General features: G+C 40.2%; 1 protein-coding gene across 2 annotated transcripts; it reads right to left on the bottom strand.

Annotated features, from left to right (window-relative positions):
• Positions 1–1126: 1126 nt before the first annotated feature.
• On the bottom strand, positions 1127–24191 carry LOC137278596 (angiogenic factor with G patch and FHA domains 1-like). 2 transcript variants are annotated; one of them, XM_067811059.1, is made up of 13 exons: positions 24121–24191; positions 23150–23462; positions 22556–22608; positions 21504–21641; positions 14684–14902; positions 13495–14083; positions 9692–9852; positions 7751–7852; positions 6167–6317; positions 4707–4789; positions 3982–4112; positions 3690–3789; positions 1127–3550 (listed from the first exon to the last, which is right to left on the bottom strand). In XM_067811059.1, the coding sequence occupies exons 2-13, from the start codon at positions 23433–23435 to the stop codon at positions 3290–3292; spliced, it is 2274 nt and encodes a 757-aa protein (XP_067667160.1). In that variant the 5' UTR covers positions 23436–23462; positions 24121–24191; the 3' UTR covers positions 1127–3289. The 2 variants fall into 2 exon arrangements, with proteins under 2 accessions (XP_067667160.1, XP_067667159.1); XM_067811058.1 differs by having other exon boundaries at positions 23150–23399; positions 24121–24176.
• Positions 24192–24331: the final 140 nt, after the last annotated feature.

Below are 24331 nucleotides of genomic sequence, written 5' to 3'. Positions count from 1 at the left end.
TGTTTAGTACAGTGCTTGGGTAACAACAAATAGTGCAGGAAACATGGATGCATGCATTACAACTGGTTCCCGGCCGTAACGCGGGTAACTATAAGTACTATCTTTTCATATGGTGTACGGGCACCAGTAAATCGAATCTCCCAACTTCCGTTTTCTTAAATGATGTTACGAGTTCTTGTAATCAAACAGTAAAATGGACTGGCTGTTTAAGAAATGCTTCATCATCTCCAACAAAGAAAACATACAAACGTTCACACTTGGCATTCAAGGTATCCATGGTTGCCTTAAAAAGCCTGTCCGTGAACTTTTGAACTTGACTATGGATTAATTGGGTATATTCATGCTGCTGTATCAACAATGTCTCTTGACTGAATATTCAATGCAGCTTTCAGCAAGTGGTATGCAACATATTGTCTCTTCGCTGAAAGGCAGCTTCATGCAACAGTGTTGTCACGAGTATCAAGTCACAACATTGTCTCATAATCTTCAGACAGATTTGTCCTTGACAATTACAGCTGGTATTTTAGGCCATGTTCAATTTTCTGGTATCCTGTATTGTCCTTGCTCAGACCTTGACCTTCCTGTCAACTCATCAAACGCATCTTTGAACCATGTGAAAAGCACTGAAATGTAATCTTGAGAGATGTGTAATCAGTTGTCACAGGATTTGAGGTTGGACTCCTAGAATTAGATACCAGTTACAACTGTTGGTCATTGTTGTAACTGCTGGTGTATGAAAGGTGACCTGAGGCATTATGTCAACAGCAGAGTGAGTGAGTTTAGCTTTACACTGCACTCAGCAATATTACAACTATATGGCAGTGGTCTGTACATAATCGAGTCTGGACCAGACAATCCAGTATCACCACCATCAACACTGATCTGCCCAATTGGGAACCGACATGAGTCAACAAATCTGACCATCTGATCCTGGTTGTCGTCTCTTGCAAGCATAGTCGCCTGTTGTGGCAAGCATGGGTATAGTACCTCAAATCTTCATGTGTCATCATCAGCAGATGTTGTTACTGGGTTCTGATACATTTAGCCTAGTAGTACTGCTACTACCACCGTCAACTGTTTGCACTGCCATGAGTAAGCCTTTCCAAATAAAGATAAACAAAGAAAATTTTAATTGTTTTTTTTTAATATACATAATCTGACCACAGATTAAACCATGATTGTCACAAGACATCATCATTTGAGCCACACTGGATAAAGATCAAACAAATAAACAACAAAACAAATTTCATCCATCAAGTCTGCCAAGTGTAAGTCAATGTTCCACTGATCATGTTACCTAGACACAGTATCACACACTCATTTACAACAGGGCTCACTCAGCCCTACTTGTTTCATTCCCTAATGGTGACACCAATAAATATTGCACTAGGTAGAAAATTATCCATCATTAACTAATAATACTTAAAATGGGAGACTTTCAGGAAGGTGACTTTAAATCACGATATTCCAATATGCATGCTATAATTTCTCAACTTATGTTAGCAAACAGCATGTTTAGTTTCCTGTCATCTACACTGTCTATGATAAGGATGAGAAAACATTCTCTCAACTTATGTTAGCAAACAGCATGTTTAGTTTCCTGTCATCTACACTGTCTATGATAAGGATGAGAAAACATTCTCTCAATTCATGTTAGCAAACAGCATGTTTAGTTTCCTGTCATCTACACTGTCTATGATAAGGATGAGAAAACATTCTCTCAATTCATGTTAGCAAACAGCATGTTTAGTTTCCTGTCATCTACACTGTCTATGATAAGGATGAGAAAACATTCTCTCAATTCATGTTAGCAAACAGCATGTTTAGTTTCCTGTCATCTACACTGTCTATGATAAGGATGAGAAAACATTCTCTCAATTCATGTTAGCAAACAGCATGTTTAGTTTCCTGTCATCTACACTGTCTATGATAAGGATGAGAAAACATTCTCTCAGTTCATGTTAGCAAACAGCATGTTTAGTTTCCTGTCATCTACACTGTCTATGATAAGGATGAGAAAACATTCTCTCAATTCATGTTAGCAAACAGCATGTTTAGTTTCCTGTCATCTACACTGTCTATGATAAGGATGAGAAAACATTCTCTCAATTCAAAATACTGGAAAGTCATAATTGCTATACATATACTTCATTTCAAAAGTTCAGATTCGCTTAAAACACTCACCATTTGTTATGCATTATATATGGTTACATCGAAGATTGATTTCTCCACTAGTCTGGGGGAATCAACGGCAAACCTCATCCATATGAATTGCATGAGGATCATCAAATTGCTGGAAAGCATGTGCAAAATATTGTGTATGTTAACAGCTGTATTTGGGTGAAAAGTACTAAGAACTCACCAATTTTTCACCATTTATTGAACTCATGAAAACAATCTTATCAACGCAATGAATTTGATTGAAAAAACACAAGTCCATGTGTAAAGAGTACCTTTAAACTGGATGGAATATTTTGCTAAATAAGGTTTAGAACAGTTGCCTAAAGTAGGTGGCAATATTTACACCAGGGAGTCAAAACTTTTGAAAGGAAGTATATATATACCTTTATACTTTCAATAGTTGTGTTTTACTTGTTGCAGTATTTTTGCTGGACCTCTTTCAGACGTTTTTAGTACACATTATTAGATGTTTGCTGTTATGGGCTGGTGGGTGACCTTCAAAATTATGATGGGACAGTGTTGTAGTTTGATGAAACGTCATGATAGAACATCGTCGTGGATAACTTTCACCATTACCTGTAGCTGTCAAGCAATCACCAAGTGCAGGGAATGTCTTTTTTCAGAACACAATCGAACCTGCCTGGAAATACCCAGTTGCCAATGTGACAAGCTGGAACATGGGAATAGATCATCATTGCAACAAAAATAAGTGATGTATAATGTTCTTTATAATGAATGATAAGTTAGTGATTGAGTTGGGTTTTATGACACTTTTAGCAATATTCCAGCAATATCATGGTGGGACACACCAGAAATTAACTTTTTGCCCATGTCGGTAATCAAACCAAGTCTGTGACATGACAAGTGAACGCTCTAACCACAAGGCTACCCCACGATCCCAGAGAATGATGATGAACTGATCAATATCATCTACTGGATTGTGTAGAGGACATCTTGACTCAAGTTGTGTTTTCAAACACATTCTCAGGACACACTCCTTCAGGTTCAAAGCCCACTGTTGTATGGGAATGGCCACACAGTGACAAAGGGCTGTTGACTGGCAGACTGATCAGTAACATTGGACGGACTCCAGCACGAACTGCTCCAGTCAGTCTCCATTCTCATCAGAATCTCCTGCCCCAAGGTCAACCTTTGGCTGCAGTTTGACGGTTGGGCCTTTCTTGAAGGAGAGAGACATGTTAGTGGGTTTGCTAAGATCAACAGGTTGTTTAGCCAGCTTGTTGTATCTCTCTTGAGCCTGCAGCCATCGCCGACTCTTCCCGGCTGTCTGCACATCATCCAGGCTCTTCTGAATTGCTGTCCCAGACCCTAGTCCCGCTGCCTGATTGGTCCTCAGCATCACATTGATCTAAAACAAGGGCAAGAGAACTTTTCCTTCAAATCTGAACGAGCAGATTTTGGGACTGACATTATTTTAGCAGAAATATCATAGAATAAGCAGTGATTTTGAAAATTTTTAATATTCAAATCATGGCATTATCACTGACCGGTTCAGACATTCCTGAATTGTCCTTGCCAAGACCTTGACCTTCCTTCCAGCCCATCTTTGCCAGCAGCTTGTGACCCTTGTTCTGAGTTGAGATTGGTCTGAAAACAATACCAATGACATCAGAGGAAATGTCAGTTCAAGTCATCTTTTTCACTCCATACATAGTGAGTCACAATGTGACCTAACAATACAAAACCTACTGACAACAGGACTTCACAATGACTGACAATGACACAACTGGAACATGAACATGACTGCTGTGAAAGCAAACAGTAACATCTGCTTCTTACTGCATGACCGAGGCTGGAGCCTCATCCTGAGCATGTGGGTTATCAGTGCCAACTGTCTGGCGCCTCAATGATGCCTTATCTTCATATGCTGGGTTGTGGATGGCTTGTGTGTTGTCTACATAGGCACAGTTCTGCAACAGGTGAAGGTACAGCTACAGTGATGGACTGGTAGAAAATGCACTACTGACCACATAATAGAACACATATGCTGAACAAAGTTATCATCATTAATCTATTGACTGTTGTTGGATGCTTCCTGTTTCATGTTGAATGATCAAGATAATTGACCTGCCATTGCATGTATTTTTGTAGCAGGATACACTCATCCTACACTCCGGTGTATCAGCTACATTGAGGCAGTCTGTAAATAATCGAGTTTGGACCAGACAATCCAGTGATCAACAGCATGAACATCGATCTGCACAACTGGGAACCAATGCCAGGTCTCAACCAAGTCAGAGGCCTGACCCTCCGACCCATTAGTTGCCTCTTACAACCAGCATAGTTAGAGGATGGGTTGCTGAAGGCCTATTCTAGCCCACACCGTCAATGGTTGTTATGGCTATAGAAAGTGTTGTGTTGCTTTCACATATATTGATAACTCAGAATCTGGGACCACGGCCTATAGCAGTCTAATCCACCTCAGTCCACAGAAACACTGTCAGCCAGGACACATATGTAGATAGACATGGAGACCTGGAAACCTCTCCCGTGGTTCAGCTCACCTCCAGGCCGTATCTTCTCTTGATTTGTTTCAGCTGCTGTTTGTGCTCCTTCAGCTTATCTGCCCTGCTCACAATCTTCACCTCTGCAACACACACCACAATATTTGCAGATTCATCTTCTTGATCTAGCAATGCCAGAAAACCTACTTAACATATATGACCTGATTCAAAAACAAAATATGTATCCATACAAGTCCCATCCTAAATGGATATATTCATATCATAGGTTTTTCACTTCTTGAATTAAGCATGTCATATCCCCACTGACCAGAACACACAACTGGTAAGACCCTAACCTTGGCATAACAAAGGCCAGACAATACAATTTGGAGAAAAACTCCATTGACTTGGTGCATACCTCAATATTGCCATGGTCAGACACTGACATTGACATAACAGCCACACACTGACATCCATACACAACAGCCACACACTGACACTGATAGAACAGCCAGACACTGACAGTGACACAATAACCAGACACTGACATCGATACAATAACCAAACACTGACATGAACACAACCTGACACTGACCTTGACACAACAGTCAAACACAGCCAAACACTGACCTTGACACAACAGCCAAACACTGACCTTGACACAACAGCCAAACACTGACCATGACACAGCAGCCAAACACTGACCTTGACACAACAGCCAAACACCGACCTTGACACAGTAGCCAAACACTGACCTTGACATAGCAGCCAAACACTGACTTTGACACAGTAGCCAAACACTGACCTTGACATAGCAGCCAAACACTGACCTTGACACAAAAGCCAGACAGTGACCTTGACACAACAGTAGACACTGACATCCACACAACTCCCTGACACTGACATCAACACAACAGTCAAACACTGACATCAACACAGCAGTCAAACACTGACATCAACACAGCAGTCAGATACTGACATCCACACAATAGCTAGACACTGACTTCAACACAACAGCCAGACATAGACATCAACATATCAGCCAGGCACTGATCTTGACACAACAGCCAGACACTGACATCAACACAGCAGCCTGACATAGACATTGACACAACAGCCAGACACTGACATCAACATATCAGCCAGGCACTGATCTTGACACAACAGCCAGACACTGACATCAACACAGCAGCCTGACATAGACATTGCAGGGATGAGAATGGAAATTTTCATTTACAGCTGAAAACTAGTCGGGGGTCTAGCCAGGTCCAGGGCGGAGCCTGGTCGGGGGCCCAGGGGGGCGAAGCCCCCCGTAAGCTCCTGGGATTTTGGCATTTTACACACTAAATATGGCTTCTAAAATCAATATTAACACTGTATATATATTTAGACGTTTCAGAAAAATGACCCTGGGGATGTAAAAAAACGCGGATTTCCGCGGATCCGAGGAAATTTCTCATCCCTGACATTGACACAACAGCCAGACACAGACCTAGACACCCCACTGGCCAGACACTTACCACGATTAGCTTTCTCCTCAGCCTGCAATCTGCCCAAGACCTGTCCTGGCTCACACTCATCACATGTGTCACTGCCCGGGTGGATGTGCAGGGACAGGATTGTATTGCCCACTCGAAGAGCATCACCATGTGATAACACTGTACTCTCAGACTGCACATTCAAAGGAGAATAACATGACATACCAATATAGTTACGTTTGCACAATAAAATTACTGAGTTACTAGCAACAGTCTTAACTGTGTGTAGCAGTTTTGTGATACCTGTTGAGATTACCCCAAATCAAGGCTACTTTAACATGGCAACTCAAAGTCAGTCAGTAATTACACCACAGATGCATGAGCTGTTGACAGGGGTGGTTCAAAGAGCATGTTTATCTGCCAGTATGGCCTGGCCAGGCCTTGTCTGGACTACAGGGATGGCAGTTGATACAGATCATAAGATATGTAATCATGAACTAAATATCAAGCAACTGACATAGCTAAGAGAAGTAACATGGTGTAAGAATGGAGAAGAGAAAGAAATCATCATTTTACTTCACTGATATGTGGTGACATGTTTATTCATGTAGTACTATCAAAACAGTGTCCTGACCAGAATGTAGAGCAAGCCTAGAACAAAGGTGCAAATGTTTGCATTGTGTGAATATACTTTATTTCATTGTGTGAATATACTTTATATCATTGCATTGTGTGAATATAATTTATTTCACTGCATGAGCTGATGTTTGATATTATCACAATTATAACACAATTTTCACTATCAATTATCCTTCCCATCAACGGTATTTCCACTCATCAATCTTTTTAAAAAGGCCTACTGGACTGCTCAGTATTATGCAATATTTGACAAGATGGTGCTGTTTGTGAACACCCCTGTTCAGACTGCTGACTCTGCATGACAAATAGTACATTGTCAAGAAACAGGATGTGACATTTTATTTAGCAATTGTCATGCTGGCTGACTTACAGTGAGTGAAATTAAACAATAGAAATATGCCTCCTTCCCTGTTTTTATTTTGTGGTGGCCTGCAAAATAACTTTTCTTTTCCTGCTTATAAAACCTTCAGTATGTATGGTAGTGGTTCTCATAAATGGCTTCAGAGATATTACCTAAAGGGTTCACATAACAGACTAACAGTTTCACTGCCGTATTCTTCACAATGGATTCTAATCCACAGCTCTTACTGCATTTCTATTCATATTATAATTTGAGTGAGTGAGTGGAGTTTTATGCCACAATCAGCAATATTCCAGCTATATGATGGTGGTCTGTAAGGAATCGAGTCTGGACCAGACAATCCAGTGATCAGCAGCATGAGACTGATCTGCACAACTGGGAACATGTGTGAACCAAGTCAGCAAGCCTGACCACCCAATCCCGTTAGTCGCCTCTTACAACAAGCATAGTCGCCTTTTATGGCGGGCATGGGTTACTGAGGGCCTATCCTTCCCCGGACCTTCACAAGTCTCATATGATTCAAGTAAAGTAGTGGTGTGCTATTTGGTTTCGATCAAATGGTGAGAACATAATCATAATGGCAATATTAAAATGTATCAAAATATCACTCGTTCTATCCTACTGACCTGTGAGATGCAAGCATCATTGAGGAATGTTCCGTTCTGACTGCCAGAATCAGTGATGACATAACTCTGTAGGTTGTAGTCATACTTTATCCCAGCATGCACCTGTAAAGAAAGACCTCACTTAATGGTTGTCTGCAGTGTCTGTGGTGAGTGCTTCAGTTGAGACAACGACTGGCAGTAATGGTGCTGAGAAAATAACAGTAACGGAGAAAGGTGTGAGATTTTTTAAAGTTTTCTTGATGATGAGTGACAACAGTGTCACAGCAAAGACTTTAAAGTACTTCTGATACACCAGCAAACAGATCTTCCTTGGGTTGTATTATAGGATGTAAATTTAAGATCAGACAATATACATGAGGTCTGACACACATCTTGAGACAAGATGTATGAGACAACCACACACCTTGAGACAAGATACATGAGAACTGACACACACACTGAGACAAGAAATAGGAGACCTGAAACATGCACTGACAAAAGATATAGGAGATAAGAAACAAGCACTGAGACAACATATTTGATATAAGAAACAAGCACTGAGACAACATATTTGAGATCTGACACATACCTTGAGAGAAGGTATATGAGATCTGACATACACCTTGAGACAAGATATTTGACATCAGATGCATACCTTGAGATTAGATATTTGAGATCCAAGACATACCTTGAGGCAAGATATATGAGATCAGACACATACCTTGAGACGAGATATATGGGATCTGACACGCACCTTAAGTGAGTTTATTTTTATGCCGCACTCAGCAATATCCCAGCTACATGGCGGCGGTCTGTAAATAATTGAGTTTGGACCAGACAATCCACTGATCAACAGTATGAGCATCGATTCGGTATGAGAACTGATGACATGTGTCAACCAAGTCAGCAAGTCTGACCATCAAATCCTGTGTTTGTCACCTCTTACGACAAGCGTAGTCGCCTTTTATGGCAGCCATGTGTTACTGAGGCCTATTCACCCTGGACCATCACAGGTAACACATACCTTGAGACAAGATATTTGAGATTTAAAACATAGCTTGAGACAAGATATATGAGATCTAAAACATACCTTGAGACAAGGCTTATGAGATCTGGCACATATCTTGAGACAAGATACATGAGATCTGACACATACCTTAAGACAAGTTACGTGAGATCTGACATACACCTTCAGACAAGATAAATGAGGTATAGCATGAGAGATGAGAGACATACCTTGATACGAGACATGTGAGATCTGACACATACCTTGAGACAAAGAATATATATGAGATCTGACAAACACCTTGAGACAAGATATACCTGTGTAAGATATGACACATATCTTGAGACAAGAGATATAAAAACATAGCTTCTGAGTTGAGCTGAGTTTAGTTTTACACCGCACTCAGCAATATTCCAGCTATATGGTTGCAGTCTGTAAATAATTGAGTCTGAACCAGACAATCCAGTGATCAACAGCATGAGCACCGATCTGCACAATTGGGAACCGATGACATGTGTCTACCAAGTCAGCCAGGGTGACCACCCACATCCGGTTAGTCGCCTTTTATGGCAAGCATGGGTTTCTGAAGGCCTATTGTGCCATGGACCTTCACGGGTCAAACATAGCTTCAGACAAGATATATGAGCTCTGGCACCTACACTGAGACAAGATATATGAGATCTGACATACACCTTGATACAAAATATAATCTGACACACAACTTGAGACAAGATATATGAGATATCACACACACACACACCTTGAGACAAGCCATATGAGATCTAAAATAAGCATTCAGACAATTTAGGTGAGATCTGAAATGTGCACTGAGACAAGACATAGCAAATCAGAAACATGCATTGAGACAAGCTACATGAGATCTGACACACACATGTACATGAGTATAAAATATGGATATCCTACACAAGACCAGACAAGTGAGATCAGATACCTACCTTGCTGACATTGATGTCAGGAATTCTGATAAGGTTGTTCATGCCCTTCTCCCTGCCAATGCTGCCACCATCACAGGTTACAATGAACAGTGTTGCTTGAGACAGACAGTCGGACTCGGAGACCATCACCCGGATACAGGGTGGCCAGTTGCTGGACACTTCTAACATGGAACACAATGAAACAATCATTATATATGATAGTCAGAGGTACTTCATATGATGGCTCACAAATTAAAGATGAATGAATTACAAAGTGTTATACTATGCCAAAACATCGATCTGAAGCTTGATTCATCAGACTGTATATGAGTCCAGTTTGGGCCATGCAGATCAGTGCTTGACTGCATGAGCACAAAATCCCTTGAAGAAGGAGACAGAACCAGTCAGGTTTCCATTTAGTGTGTCACAAAGGGATGTTATTATCAACCAGCCCCATTTGTGACAATGCTGCTGAAGATGGTACCCAACAAACGTTCCTGTCATCATGAACACAATAGGCCGTTGGAAACCAAATGCATACAAATGTAATTTTCTGAATAAAATTTTATACTTATCCTGACTCATGTATATTTGCTTATCTCCTCCACTCTATGTGAAGATAGTGGAACATTTGAAATCCCTAGAAGTTCACTTCTAACTGAAGTAGACATACAATACACTCACCCACCAGAAGTCTCCCTTTCCCGCCAATACGGTCACATGACCAGCCACGCTTGTCACTCACTCACTCTGAAATTTCATAAGCCTGACACACGAATTACTGTGAACTCAGCATGCCTCAGAGGGGTGGTAGGGAGGGTTTGATGTCATGAGTCAGGATAAGCATAAAATATCAAATTCATTAAGAAGATTACATATTTTTCTATATCCTGACTCATGCTTATTTTTTTTATCCTTACAGAATCCAACGGAAATGGCGATGGGTCAGCCCACGCTGGATTTTGTTGACTGATATACAAATACGTCTAGCACTCCCTCACTTCAGGAACTGCAATGGCAGAAGTTAGGTCCAGTAGGTTCTTCCAGTATTCATCTGTGATATGACAACGTCACACCTAGTTGAACTTGTCTTCTCATGAAGCATTCGTTGACTGGAATGTGATGGTATATAGATCACCTAGCATCCTGCTAGTGTCTTCTGTAAAGACTGTCAAGATCAGTCGCGACCCTTCTTCATGTAAAAGTATCTTCATTACAAGTACAGGGTCATAATCACTTATGCTAGCCTGTTCAAGACTTGCATATTGACTCTCAACCATTATACTCTGCAGAGAGATAAAAGAGTAAGTGAAACTCAGCACCTTTGTGGAACCGTAACTTGTCGTGCAACAACAATTGGCCCAAATTGGTGAATGCTAGTGACATCCTCCATGGCAATGTCCCATAGGTAGTGGTTGGCAAACACCATATTTGATTTCCAAAAGCAGTCCTCCATTATAGTTGTTTATCAAGCAGTTTCCATGTACAGCAAGAGTCGACGCCAAGGCACTCACTTCGTGTGGATAGGAAGCAAGCAGAGTTTCAAGTCCTTCTGCTTTGTAGGCTCTCAATTATACTGAGATAGTGTTGTGGGATACTTTAGCAGGTGTCTCTTGAGAGATTGTCTCCTTGTTTTAGTTTGTTGGAGATACACTTTCAATACTCTGGGCATAATGATAAATCTTGTGTATCATGTTCCCCAATGACTGTACATAATGCTGAGAATTGTCTGCCTGGTTGTCCAAGCAGTTGATTTTTGGTGATGAAATCCCATCTTAGTCCTAGATGTACAATGTCATGATGACTGGCATCTTGGGAACAAGAAAAATTGGGGAGTAAAATCCTGGTGATAGTCGATTCAGATAGAGGTCTTCAACTGTGCCTTTCTCTAGTGGAGATGATATGGCGTCAGCTTGCTTGTCTCACTAATCCCTGGCATGCACAAAAAGTGCTGGGTCTCTTGTGAGCGGTGGTGCTGCCTGTAGCGGGATCTTGTAGCCATCTCATAGGATGCTCAAAATGTAATCGCTGTTGAGAAGTCCCCAATTCTTTCAGTAGCATGTAGATGTCTATCCACTCATGGAAGTTGTACCGGAATGGCTAGGGGCAGAAGACTCCAGCTGTTCTGAACCTGATCATTAGTGCTTTCCTCCTCTAGCACACCTCCTTTACTTTAACTTGCTGGAGTAATGCTGAGATGTCTGCTTGAGGACAGTACCCAAAGTGTTGATGCCAAGATGATGCTAATAATAATCCTTGCCAGCATAGTAAATTCAATCCCAGAGACATAGAGGCTAGATGCTCTGAGATCAATTGTTGATCTTCATCTGAGTGATAAGCACAGGGAGGATCATCCTACCTTCTTCAGTCTCCAGGCTGCTGAACTTGGAGATGACAGCTTTGTTGAAAGCCCAGAAAGTCTGAAGAAGGTACACCGAGTGGTTCTATCCAGTTGAGCCACTCGCTTAACCTCCAGTTTGTAGAACCTGTTGCAAGTCTCACTGATGAGCTTGTAGTAAAATCTATGTTTGGTGCTTTCATAAAGGGCTCCATGTGATGTAGTGGGAATCAACGAGCACTGAAGGCTGGAATGGGTTGCTGCTGATACTTGGTTGCTGTCTGGAAGGCTGGTGGCAAAGTTTCTGGGATAGCTGATATAAGTGCAACTGGAGGAAAGGTCAAAATGTCGATGTCCTTGTTACTCATCTTATAGGTGAGGGCTTCGTTAGTGAGATGAGGCCCAACGCCTTTGTAATCCATGACGTGATCTCTGTCAGAGAACAAGGCTTCCTCCAGTGTTGTAGATCAGTGACGTCTATCCCTATCCATCAAATCCTTTGTCTGTCGAATGTCTAGCAGTGCTGATGATCTGTACCTCAGGAATTTGTAGTGCAGGTTCGTCGTAGATGCAAAATTCATCAGAAGGGATGATCTCATCTCGCTGAAGGACATCGAAGAAGACTTTGAGTATATTTTCATGGCTGATCATGTAATCGAAGAATTAGTCCGAGGCAATGACAACTAGTTCAAGTCCATAGGTTAAAATGATCCTGATTCTGACAATGTCCTCCGTTGTAATCTAGATGAAGTCTCACTGGTATCTCAACCATGCCCCTGGGGTACATCTGGCTGATCACTAAAATCATGAATGTCAGCTGTGATCATCATATGGTTACTAGATGCAGAATTAACCTATTTATTAGACATCACTTGATAGAGCCTACCTTGTTTGTCCTTAGCATGCCTTCGAAATGTATACAAGTATGATGCAAATTCTGAAATTCAGATAAATGTTTACAAAGAAATGTGTCCAAAACATGTGAAAATTTATATATTTCAACAATAATTTTACAGCATGATGATAATAAATACATTCCAAAAACCAAATACGACACAATTCAGTTTAAAGGACTGAAGCATAACTAAAAGCTTATTGATGTGCCAGGACCCAAAGTGTCTCCAACTCTCCTCATTGGCAGATGAAGGAGAGAGTGACAAGCATGGCTGTTCATGTGGCTGTATTGGCAGGAAAGGGAGGCTTCAGGTGGGTGAGTGTCTTGTATGTCCGCTTCAGTTAAAAGTGAACTTCAAGTGATTTCAGTTGTTCCACTATGTTCGCATAGAGGGAGGAGATAAGCATAATAAGCATGAGTCCGGAAAAGGGAAAAAATAACATTGATATCATAATTCTTACTTGTATCATATATACACGATTCAATATTATCGTTACATCACAGATCATGTTTAATATATCAGCTTTGAAGACATTTCAAAAGAAATGTTTTGCAAGTAACTGTAGCATCACCATGAAACATAAAGCCCACCCTCCTGTTCTTCCTCTACATGGCCTTCCTCCATACTACTCTCACTGATGGAAGAGAGGGTTGACGAGGACTCTGTGTCAGACGTCAGCTCCCCAGGCTCAAGGTCACATCTTTCTGAGGTGACACTGTCTGACAATACCTCACCCTCACTCAGGTGCACCACTTCCTCTGGTGAAGATGCAACAGATTTCATCTGAGGCAATTCCTGCGAAGATTCAACAATTTCCCCCATCTCAAGATGAGATTCAAGTTGACGTTTTTGTTCATCACTTAGTGTTCCTAAATCTTCCAATACTGTTTTCCGCCTTCCTCTTGAATGTCTCCTTCTCCTGTGATCTCTACCAAGTATCCTTTCCATCCTTCGCCTCTCGTGTTCCTCATGATGTCTGTTAGTTCCCTCTGAGTCACACCCAGGATCTCCGACAAACTGCATATCAACATGATCCTTCTCAAGTCGACATGAGTAGTCTTCCCTTCGGTGATGAGATCTATACTTCTTTCTCTTTGCTTTCTTTTTTCCTGATTTTCTTCTCCTTGACTTTGATTTTTCTCTGTCATCTTTATCCTCTTTCTGTTTCTTCCTTTGCTCCTGAAAGAGAGAAAACATTTTGTGAGAGATGTGTTTTACCTATTGCATGTTGTTGACTTTTTTCTATTTCCAGTTTGTGGAGGGCAGAGGTCACTTCGTCCACGTCTGACTGGCTGGTGTGAATCTGGAGAAATACAAAGACACAGGTAACAGATCACATATCTCAGCAGAATGATGAAAACAGGGATTAAGAGTCAGCATGGACCTGATGGACGTTCAAAGGGTACACTATATTCATCATAAACTATGGTTTTCTGAATGAGGGCAAGGGTGAACGAGTTGTGGACTGCTGTCAGCATAATGATGCTTGGTGAAGACATGGTTGATAGTTTGAACAACCATCATTCACAACTAGATCATACATTCACCACAAGCTCTAACTGGTAAGTCCTTGTGCAAAACACAAAAAGGAAATGCCTGATGGGGTTCTTGGAGCACTGAACCCATATGATTATGCTCTACAAATATCCTGTCATATTTATATTTCACATTTTACAAATAATGCTTTGACATGTTCTTATAGATGAACTTACAGACAGTATCAAAAGAATCAAAACCTGAACCATCATAGCAAACCATGACTAGTTTCCCCAGACTTACTGTCTCCTCTCTCTCCCTCTTCCTTTTATCCTTACTCTTCTTCCTTTTCGCCTTCTCTTTATTACCAGATGGCTCTGCTGTTGGATTCCTGGTTTGTGATTGGCTAGCAGGACAAGTGTACTGAAGTGGCTCCACCTGGGAGTGGAACTTGTACTCTCCACTCGCCTCCTCATAGTAGAAGTAGGTTCCAGTGGCTGGGTCATAGTACAGCCCTTGCTCCTGTGATAAAATACATCAGTATTATATGGACATTATTCCTGTGCTAACATTCATCAGTATTATATGGATGTTATTCCTGTTTTAATATATATCACTGTATTATATGGTTGTTTTTCCTGTTATTATATATACTACCCATCAAACGTTTAGACTCATTAGTGTAAATGTAGCCACTTACTTCAGTCAACTGTTCTAAACTAGATTTTCCAAAATATTCCAAGCTGTTTAATGGTATTGTTCGCATATGAACTGATGTATTGTTAAACAAATCATCCTCGATGTCTCCACGGTATACGTTCCGGTGAATCTCCTCTATACCCTTGATGCATCTACATCGCAGCCCAAAATTTTATTACCTCCCTTTGCTGGCACCGCATTCTCACAGTAGCCAATTGGCTATGCCGCCATTACAACTGAACTTGCCCGTGTCAACAAAGATAGCGGTCGCAGCTGGAAACGTTTGTTCGCAGTGTGACTCACATTTGGGGGAAATCATACAGACACATTGATAGGTCTGACAATTTGAAAAAAATATATGCAAGAACTCCTTCTGCCTACTTTCAGAGAACCTGTGCACGGTTTGTGTTGCCAAGTTTAATCGGTTAGATATTTAAAATGTGAAAGTGAGTTGTGATTGGTTCACTCAATTTCCCAGCATATACACCTGACTGGATAAAAAGCCATCCAAGCCATGTCGAGGATGAAAACAAATATGCAACACTGAAAGGATTATTGAGTGCAGAAAATAATAAACACCACAAGTATTGTGAAGCCCGTACCCCTGTGAGAATATACACAACAAGTACTGTAAAGTCTTGCCCTTGTGATAATATACACAACAAGTACTGTAAAGGCTTGCCCCTGTGATAATTAACACAAGTACTGTAAAGCCTTGCCCCTGTGATAATATACACAAGTACTGTAAAGCCTTGCCCCAGTGATAATTAACACAAGTACTGTAAAGCCTTGCCCCTGTGATAATATACACAAGTACTGTAAAGTTCTTGCTCCTGTGATAATTAACACAAGTACTGTAAAGTTCTTGCTCCTGTGATAATATACACAAGTACTGTAAAGCTCTTGCCCCTGTGATAATATACACAAGTACTGTAAAGTTCTTGCTCCTGTGATAATTAACACATGTACTGTAAAGCCTTGCCCCCGTGACAATATACACAAGTACAGTAAAGTTCTTGCTCCTGTGATAATATACACAAGTACTGTAAAGTTCTTGCTCCTGTGATAATATACACAAGTACTGTAAAGCTCTTGCTCCTGTGATAATTAACACAAGTACTGTAAAGCTCTTGCTCCTGTGATAAGATACACAAGTACTGTAAAGCTCTTGCTCCTGTGATAATATACACAAATACTGTAAAGCTCTTGCTCCTATGATAATATACACAAGTACTGTAAAGTTCTTGCTCCTGTGATAACTAACACAAGTACTGTAAAGCCTTGCCCCTGTGATAATTAACACAAGTACTGTAAAGCTCTTGCTCCTGTGATAATTAACACAAGTACTGTAAAGCTCTTGCTCCCGTGATAACTAACACAAGTATTGTAAAGGTCTTGCTCCTGCCTTTACATTGTCAGGAATAAGAAGCAATAGACTTTACTGGGTCTGGAAGGTTATACGACACTGTGTTGAAAATGTTACCAAAACCTAAATATAACTTGGCAACCTTTTCTGTACATAGAAAGCATCATGAGAAACGTCATAGTATCAGTCAGTTGTTCTAACAATGCATGTGTGGTTAGAGTTAAGAATGTTGTTGTTGCATGCCCTTACTACTCAGTGTAAGAAGATGGGCTGGTTAGTCACCTTCCTGGTTAGACTTTGACCCGAGTAAAAGGGGCTTGTAGCCCTAAATCTAGCATCCAGGTATAAGACTATATTATCACTAAGACCCTGACAGTGAAAATATACACGTTAGTGCTTGTTTTTGTGCTATAAGAGCCTGTACACTGTGTGACAAAAACAGGATGAGAAGAAATGACACGTTTATTCACATACAGGATGGTTAGACAATGTGTGGAAGTTACTTAAAGAATATACATTCTTGTTTGTTTTTGAGAAAATACTGTGTGAATTCAATAAAAGCACTTCCAACAAAAACAAAGGGAAAGTATGAATCGTGATAGCGTGAAAACAACTGACTGTAAAAATGTATTTTTGATGTTTAGATCAATATCAGATCAAATGAAAATATATTCATTAAAAAACTGTGAAAGAAGTATGCAACATAATGGGCATGCCTAAACCTGAATTTCTGCATGATCTGCAAGTGCTAATCTGCAGTCATTCTTTACAAATGAACCTGTGCATGAATTATAGGTGTGCTGTCTTGTTCTCACTGCATTTTACCAGCAAATATCTTACTAATTCTACAAAATTTTCAATTATACTACCAACAAAAGCTAAGGGAATTGATGGAATGACAGTGAATGTGAAACTGCCCTGATGTGGGCGTGAAGTTCAATATCTGGTGTGTCCATCATGTTGGGCAACACATTCACAACACCTTGAATGCGTATCGTTGACAAATTTCCAGCAGGTTTTGACTGTCACACCTCCTGACGAGCTGCACCAAGCAGGGACAGGTTTACGGGTGTGGGGTCCCTGGCATACGCCATTCAACCAAGAATGTCCCATAGATGTTCACCTGGGGACAGGTATGAGGTCCCCAGGTACTTAGAGGGCCAGTCCAATGTCTGAATTATCTCTTGTAAGAGATAAGCTGTAACAATTGGGGCCTGATGTGGTCTGGCATTATCATCTTGGAATTAAAAATTCCTGCCGATGATTCTAGCCAATGGAGCTATGTTAGGGTAACACCCTTGAAAGGCTGCCTTGCTTTCAGATGGGCTTGATAGAGCCAGATTTCAACAATTGAGTGTGACATTTGTCACCCAGTCAGTGTACGGAATTCCTTATTGATGGCAGGTGCTAATTTGAACCTGTTGCCTTGAGCCATTAATGTAATGAGACGATCCTGTTGTTGGTCTGCCACACCCAGGTCTCATTGCAACCCCACCAGTTTGACAGTACTTGTTCCACATGTGAGAAATTACACTTTGTGATTTACCCAACAGTTGGGAAACTTAACACAATGATGTCCCCACTCTATCACCCTTACAATTCTCCATTTTGTATGTTCATTGAGATACTGCCTCAGACGCATTTTTCAGCAAGTGTTCAAACTCTGTTGCCTTAGTGATTGTGAGTTCTCCAATAGGTTAACTTCAGTGTGCACGTGCATCATGTGTTGGTAATGCATCATGTGGAGTTTCATTGTCCTTGGATGTGGCATTCCGCAGCAACACTATGGTAACGCATCCCTTCACCTCAACGTTTGCTGCATTCAATTTCTTACTTTCCTTATTTTTTGTCGATAGTATACTATTAAAAGAACCAATATTTACACAGCTCCAAAACTGTTGTTTTTGTCTCTGAAGTGCAATTTCTTCTATTTTTCATAGATCATCAAATTGAATCAAAAAGTTAAAAATAACATAAAACGTCATGACATTTCAAAGTGGCTGAACTCACAGACTGTGTCTGTCTCTTAATGACCACTAGAGTCTGTTTGAGTCAGAAACGAATTGCAAATTTTATCATTGTACAAAACTGCCACATAAATATAATACACATGTAGTACACATGTTTATCATTTACTAATACCAAACAGCTTTTTAATATTTGAAAATTTTCCAGACTCCACCAAAAAATAATAATAATAATAATAATAATGCACATTTATAATGCGCCTTTTCCACGCCCTTAGGTATGCTCAAAGCGCTACAGAAATAAATAGAAATATGTACAAAGATGAAGATGGGTTAAATTATGTGAAGTATACTGAGAAAAGGTGGGTTTTCAGTTTTGCTTTGAAACTGTCAAAACTTTTAGAGTCTTTGATATCACATGGAAGAGCATTCCAGAGGACTGGTGCTGTGTAGGAGAAGCTGCGGTGTCCGAAAGATTTCAGTCTGTAGGTGGGTATCACAAGAATATTCTGAGAGTTGGAACGGAGGGTGCGGGCTGGTACATATGGGTGAAGCAGGTTAGACAGGTAGGAAGGGGCCAAGCCACGAAGACATTTATATGTCAGGCAGAGTATTTTGTTTAAGAAACTATCATCATTAAAAACGCAGATGTTGTGAGGTGACACTACAGAAACAGAACAGCTAGTCATGGCGGGGAACATCTCAAAATCTATTCTGGGAGGCCTGTCAGTTCCTCGGCGGTCGTAGTGTCTTAGTCACAACTTAAAGGGATGACAAGTAGTGCCACAGTTACCTGTTGTATGCCATTCCAAGACCAGTAACCTTGTTCAATGAAGTTAGCTACCTTGTTGACAGAGTTTTGCCAAGTTTCAGTTGTGATTTTGTTAGGGGATTCTTTAACCAAAACCTCTGGGTCATGTAATCTAAAAGTTGTGTTTGATCTGGCAAAATCTCCTTTGACAATACCCCATATCATTTATGTGGGGTTAAGGTCACAGTGATAAGGCGGAAGTTGCAGAATATCGTGACCCTTACTTTTTATGTAACTGTCATCTTTGTAGAAAGCTTCACCTTTGTTAGTTTTATGATCTCATATAGCTGAGGCTTCGTTGCCTTTGAAGGCTGTGCAATCTGAAATTTGTCAAGCAGTGATATCATATCACCTTTTCGGCTGTTCACTGTGGTATGGGGCATTGTCCATTATGATAAAAGACTTCTCTGGCAGAGCTGCTACCAACTTGTTTTTAACCCAATCAAGGAAAACCACATCATTCATCTTGGAATGGTAGTCTCTGTTATAAATCAAGGCCTGGGAGAAAGCCTTTGCTGGAGCAACCAACATGGAGAATGATTAGTCTTCCCTATAGGCAGCTTTCTACATGACTTCTTATCACCCCCATGGGGTACCCACTTACTGCTGGCAGTGTGCGAGGCATTAACCCAGGTCTCATCCAAGTATACTGGCCAGAACCCTTAGTTGCACGTCTTCTTTATTACCCTGAGAAAAATATTTCTTAAGCAAACAATATCAGGGCATTCACAGAGTACTGACCTATCCTACCCCTGAATTTTCTTGCTATGACAAACAAAAGAGTGTAAGAGTCACCAGAGTGTGTACTTTGATACTCTGAGGTTGTGTTCTTGATTAAAATGCTTTTTCAATATTTTCAGCGACATGTATTATAATACAAGAATAGAGCTTGTTGACAGACTGCATTCCAAAGTTCTTTTGAAAGCTGTGCAAATGTTTCAATTTGTGTGGTTTTGACATGACCCTACCTGCTTCGCATCACCCTCACAATGCTTGTGTTCCAGAACATTTGTCAGTACCCTTGTAGATACTCCTAAAGCTCTTGATGACCACTTACGGAATTTATTAATGGCATAAAATTGGTTTGCCCCTTTCGGCTTCAGCATGGAAAAAAACATACACTTTAATCATCAACTGTTTCATGTCAGCATTCAACTTCATTTTACATCAGGAATGTGTATCCCGTCTACGACAAGATAATGGCTGTTCCATTTCTGTGGTTTCACCCCACCTCAACAAACTTTTGTGTTTTCAATGATGATAGTTTCTTATATAACTTTTTTGGTGGAGTCCAGAAAATTTTCCAATATCAGGAAGCTGTTGGGTATTAGTAAATGATAAACATGTACTATTTAAATTTATGTGGCAATTTTGTACAATGATAAAATATGCAATTTATCGGTCGGTTTCTAACTCACATGGACTGTACAGACATGATAGATCTGATCACCAGCATACATATATTATGCTATGCTACAGTGGAATCCTCCAAGTGAAGGTTGACAGCAGTGTTTGCAATACTTTAATTTGCCAGTTGGGAATCAAGGCCTCCTGATGACGGCAGGCTCTAAAATCTACAGACCCTGAATGAAATCTGCAGGCCCATTTGTTGAAGTCACACAGTTGTTTCACACTGTTTCTACAAAAACCGTTAGCGAATCCTATGGCACAGAGAGATGTTTTTATTTGTTAAAGACATCCTATGCGCTAAGCACCTAAAATAGCATGACCGTAAAGTAAGGGTAAATAAAAAAGTAAAAATTTCTCAGGCATTGGTGTGAGTAACAATTTTTAAATGCCATCTGAAAAAAATAATTTTGACTTGGCCGCGTCACGATCACCAATTTGCCCATTATAAGAAGGAGTGTCTGTAAGAACGAGGGTGACTTAATCTACAGATAATTAACATGTGTAAAACTTTCCAAGATGTATTTCAGAGAGAAAAAAATAAAAATGTTTTCCTCCCTCATCACTATTTTTCTATAAAAATTATTTAAAAGTCCTATCATCCTTTTCATTTCTGAAAAAAATGTGCCTAAGAAACATTCATTTTGTTTAGCCACCTAAGTTACTGTAACATGATGGTTCATGAATGATTCCAGAACTTTAGTAAAGGAAAAACAACAAGGGAAAGATTCCAGTTGTAACAAAAATAAAGATAATTTGCTGAAGGCCACATGGGCCTGCAGATATTTGAAACTGCTGGCCCAATGCAATCACAACCAGCGCCGAGCCTCCGAGCAGGTGAATATTTCGAAACCTGGTTGACAGGCAACTCACATGGTTGTAGTAGTATCCAGAGTTGTAATCATAGTAGAGCCCACTATTATCGTCAAACACAAATCCAGACTGTGAAAGAGTTGCTTCTGCTGTCTGTTTCAGGGATTCTGCAATAGAGATTGGCTTGTCTGTGCCCTCCTGTAACAAATTGATTCAACTGGCTCAATATAAATTCACCATAGATAGGGGTGACTACTGACGGGGAAACAACTATAGTGATAATGATAGTCTATTGCAACATACTAGTTTCCTTTTTTTCCTTGAAGTGTCTCATAGATGTCTTTACCCAAATGAGTGTATAGTTTATAATAACCTGGAATAGTTTCAGTCTCTTTCAATAAATGACAAGGAACTTGAAACCTAGGTGACCTTTAAGAGGATCAGGGGCAGATAACTCTAAGTCAAAGCGAAAGAATCTGGTCCTTCCTGTATTCTGTGCTGCGCATTTATCAACAGATATCAATTACTCAACTATCGATAGTCACACACACTATCGATGCATCGATAGTTTTTCATTTCTACCATTGATTAATTGCTATCAGAGACTCAACAGTTGAAATGCATTGATAGTTAAATGCATCACTATTGCCCAAACCATAGAACACATTCATTAATAACAAAAGTAAGAAAAGTAGTCATATCTTCCATGAATTTAGAATGTAGAATACAATGAAATACAAAAGATAAGCAGATTTGTATGAAGAGTATTTAAAATTCACAAATTCTGATTTCATCACGTAATCAGACTGACAAGCATTTTCCAGTCTGCTCACATCATTAACATGTTCATTTGTTGTTCAGTGGCACATTGAGCATCATTCAAGCTGTGTGACTGAAGCACATAAACTGGCAAGTCTGGACCAGTCAATCCAGTAATTGGGATTGTGGAAACCCTGTCTAAGAATGAGCACAAACACCCAATGCACTTGGTCCTACAAACAGCATAGGGTGCAAGTGATCATATCTAAACCCAAATCACCATGGTGAGCATCAATGAAAGTACTGTTGATGTAACTGGATATACTAAGAGTGATGAAAATTAAACAAATTACCAGTGTGGTAGTGCCTCCATTTTCCCAGTTTGGCAGTGGTTTATCTCCAAGTTCTGTGGTGAATATACATACATTTATGTACACATGATACAAGTACAGGGGATTATAGAATACAGTGGTACTGATAGATATCCTTCTATGAAACTGAACACTTGAAGATGCAGTGACTAAGTTTCAGTGTAAGCACAAATCAGATGTCTCTTTTACTTACTGTCAGTGTGCAAAATAGTCATTGGCCAGACTGACTTGTGGATTTTCATGGGGTCATTTTCTAAATATATCACTCTCTTCTATTTGATAAGTCATAATACACTTTTAAAGCATGAAAGATTATGGCCTGATAAAAGTGTCCATCCATGTCTACTCTCAAATTTTGTGCTTGTGAATCATTTAAGGGGCAAGTAACTCTCAGACACAGCTCACCGACTGGCTAGCAATATTTGGAAACTATTTTGCACAACGCTTACTGTTTTGTTTGACCTATATTATCTCAAATGGGTAGTCAACATAACTGACTCGCCACTTTCAGTTCAACACTGAATACAACGTTAAACCCATTTTCACACCATCTAAGATTTTTCACAATGTCAGTACCTGTAAGAATCTCCTCTGCAACAGCTTGAAGTCCTGCATCCTTCATAGTTCGCCGTCTGTCCCGGAAGTCCTGAATCTCACGACTCAGGGCTGTCATCTGTTCACGAAGATCATCATTGTATGTGTTGGCAGTTTCAAGCTGTCGTTTTTTCTTTTCCAAAGCCTTGGCCCCTTTCTCTATTGCCTTGTGCGCATCTACTAGTTCCTGCTTCACTGCTGCCAGCTCAGCTTCCAGTTCCAAGACTTTCACCTTCAAAGTATCAATCTCCATATCATCGCCTGCCATAGCTACGTCTCATGGAGTCCTGAAATACTGGAATTGGTTGCCAGTATCACACAGATTTCTTAAATGACTTCTGGTAGAGACTGAACAATTTCTAGTGGTCTTTTTTGTTGTTGTTTTACACAAATCAAGTCGCAGCAAACCTTCTCTTTAGTGAATCATGGGAGATCTAATGTAATCACAGCAATTGCCTGTTGAGGTTTGCCTATGAGTTCAGGGGGGCTAGTTGGTAATAACGATTATGGATTAGAGAGGTTGAGTCCAGTTTTAGCAGTATTCCACTATCCTGGAGTGGGAAAAACTGAACCTGTGTCTTTGGCGTGACGAGCGTACTTCTCATGGATATGAACGGGTAAAAATAGTTTAATACGAGTCAATAGCTTATGCTGGTTTACTGGAAAATGGAGCAGTTCTCACAGCTGAATTCAAATGTGTTACTTGCTGGGTGTGTGACAATATTGACTGACCATGTATGTGTTGCACAAAACGTACCCATAACATCATTAGCATAACTACAGTTCAAAACGTGTTGTATATACACGAAAACTGAAAGTCTAACTACATACCAATTTATTACAAAACACATTGTTCAAAATGTTTTTTGCAATATTCTGTGACATGTGATACGCAAATGTAATCGTCTTTCATCAATCGACATTAACTGACTTTACTTTCATAGAACTCGTACCGGCTTAAAACATGTTCCTAAAGACATCGTCGCAGGTTTCATTTCACAACAAAATCGTTTGTAAGGGAGGTAACTGGTGATATATTAAGGAATCGCCCGCTAAAAATGTGAATCTGAACACGATAACCCTTAAGGGGCACGTGCATAATTTGCGGTTTCGGTAGGTGATGGTGATTCTAAAAAGAGGAAAGGGGATGGTGCGGGATGGGGG

The sequence above is a fragment of the Haliotis asinina genome, chromosome 3, assembly GCF_037392515.1.
Source record: "Haliotis asinina isolate JCU_RB_2024 chromosome 3, JCU_Hal_asi_v2, whole genome shotgun sequence".
Lineage (NCBI taxonomy): Eukaryota > Metazoa > Mollusca > Gastropoda > Lepetellida > Haliotidae > Haliotis > Haliotis asinina.
This window is presented reverse-complemented; position numbering and strand designations above follow the sequence as displayed.

What these genes read in the sequence shown, in the direction of transcription:
- LOC137278596 (XM_067811058.1), bottom strand. Translation starts at nt 24,162, where the DNA reads ATGAAACCTGCGACGATGTCTTTAGGAACATGTTTTAAGCCG. An exon ending in CTGACATCAATGTCAGCAAG is followed by an intron (nt 7,853 to 9,691) that starts GTAGGTATCTGA and finishes CTTTCTTTACAG; the next exon opens with GTGCATGCTGGGATAAAGTA. An exon ending in TGAGGAGAAAGCTAATCGTG is followed by an intron (nt 4,790 to 6,166) that starts GTAAGTGTCTGG and finishes TGTGTGTTGCAG; the next exon opens with AGGTGAAGATTGTGAGCAGG.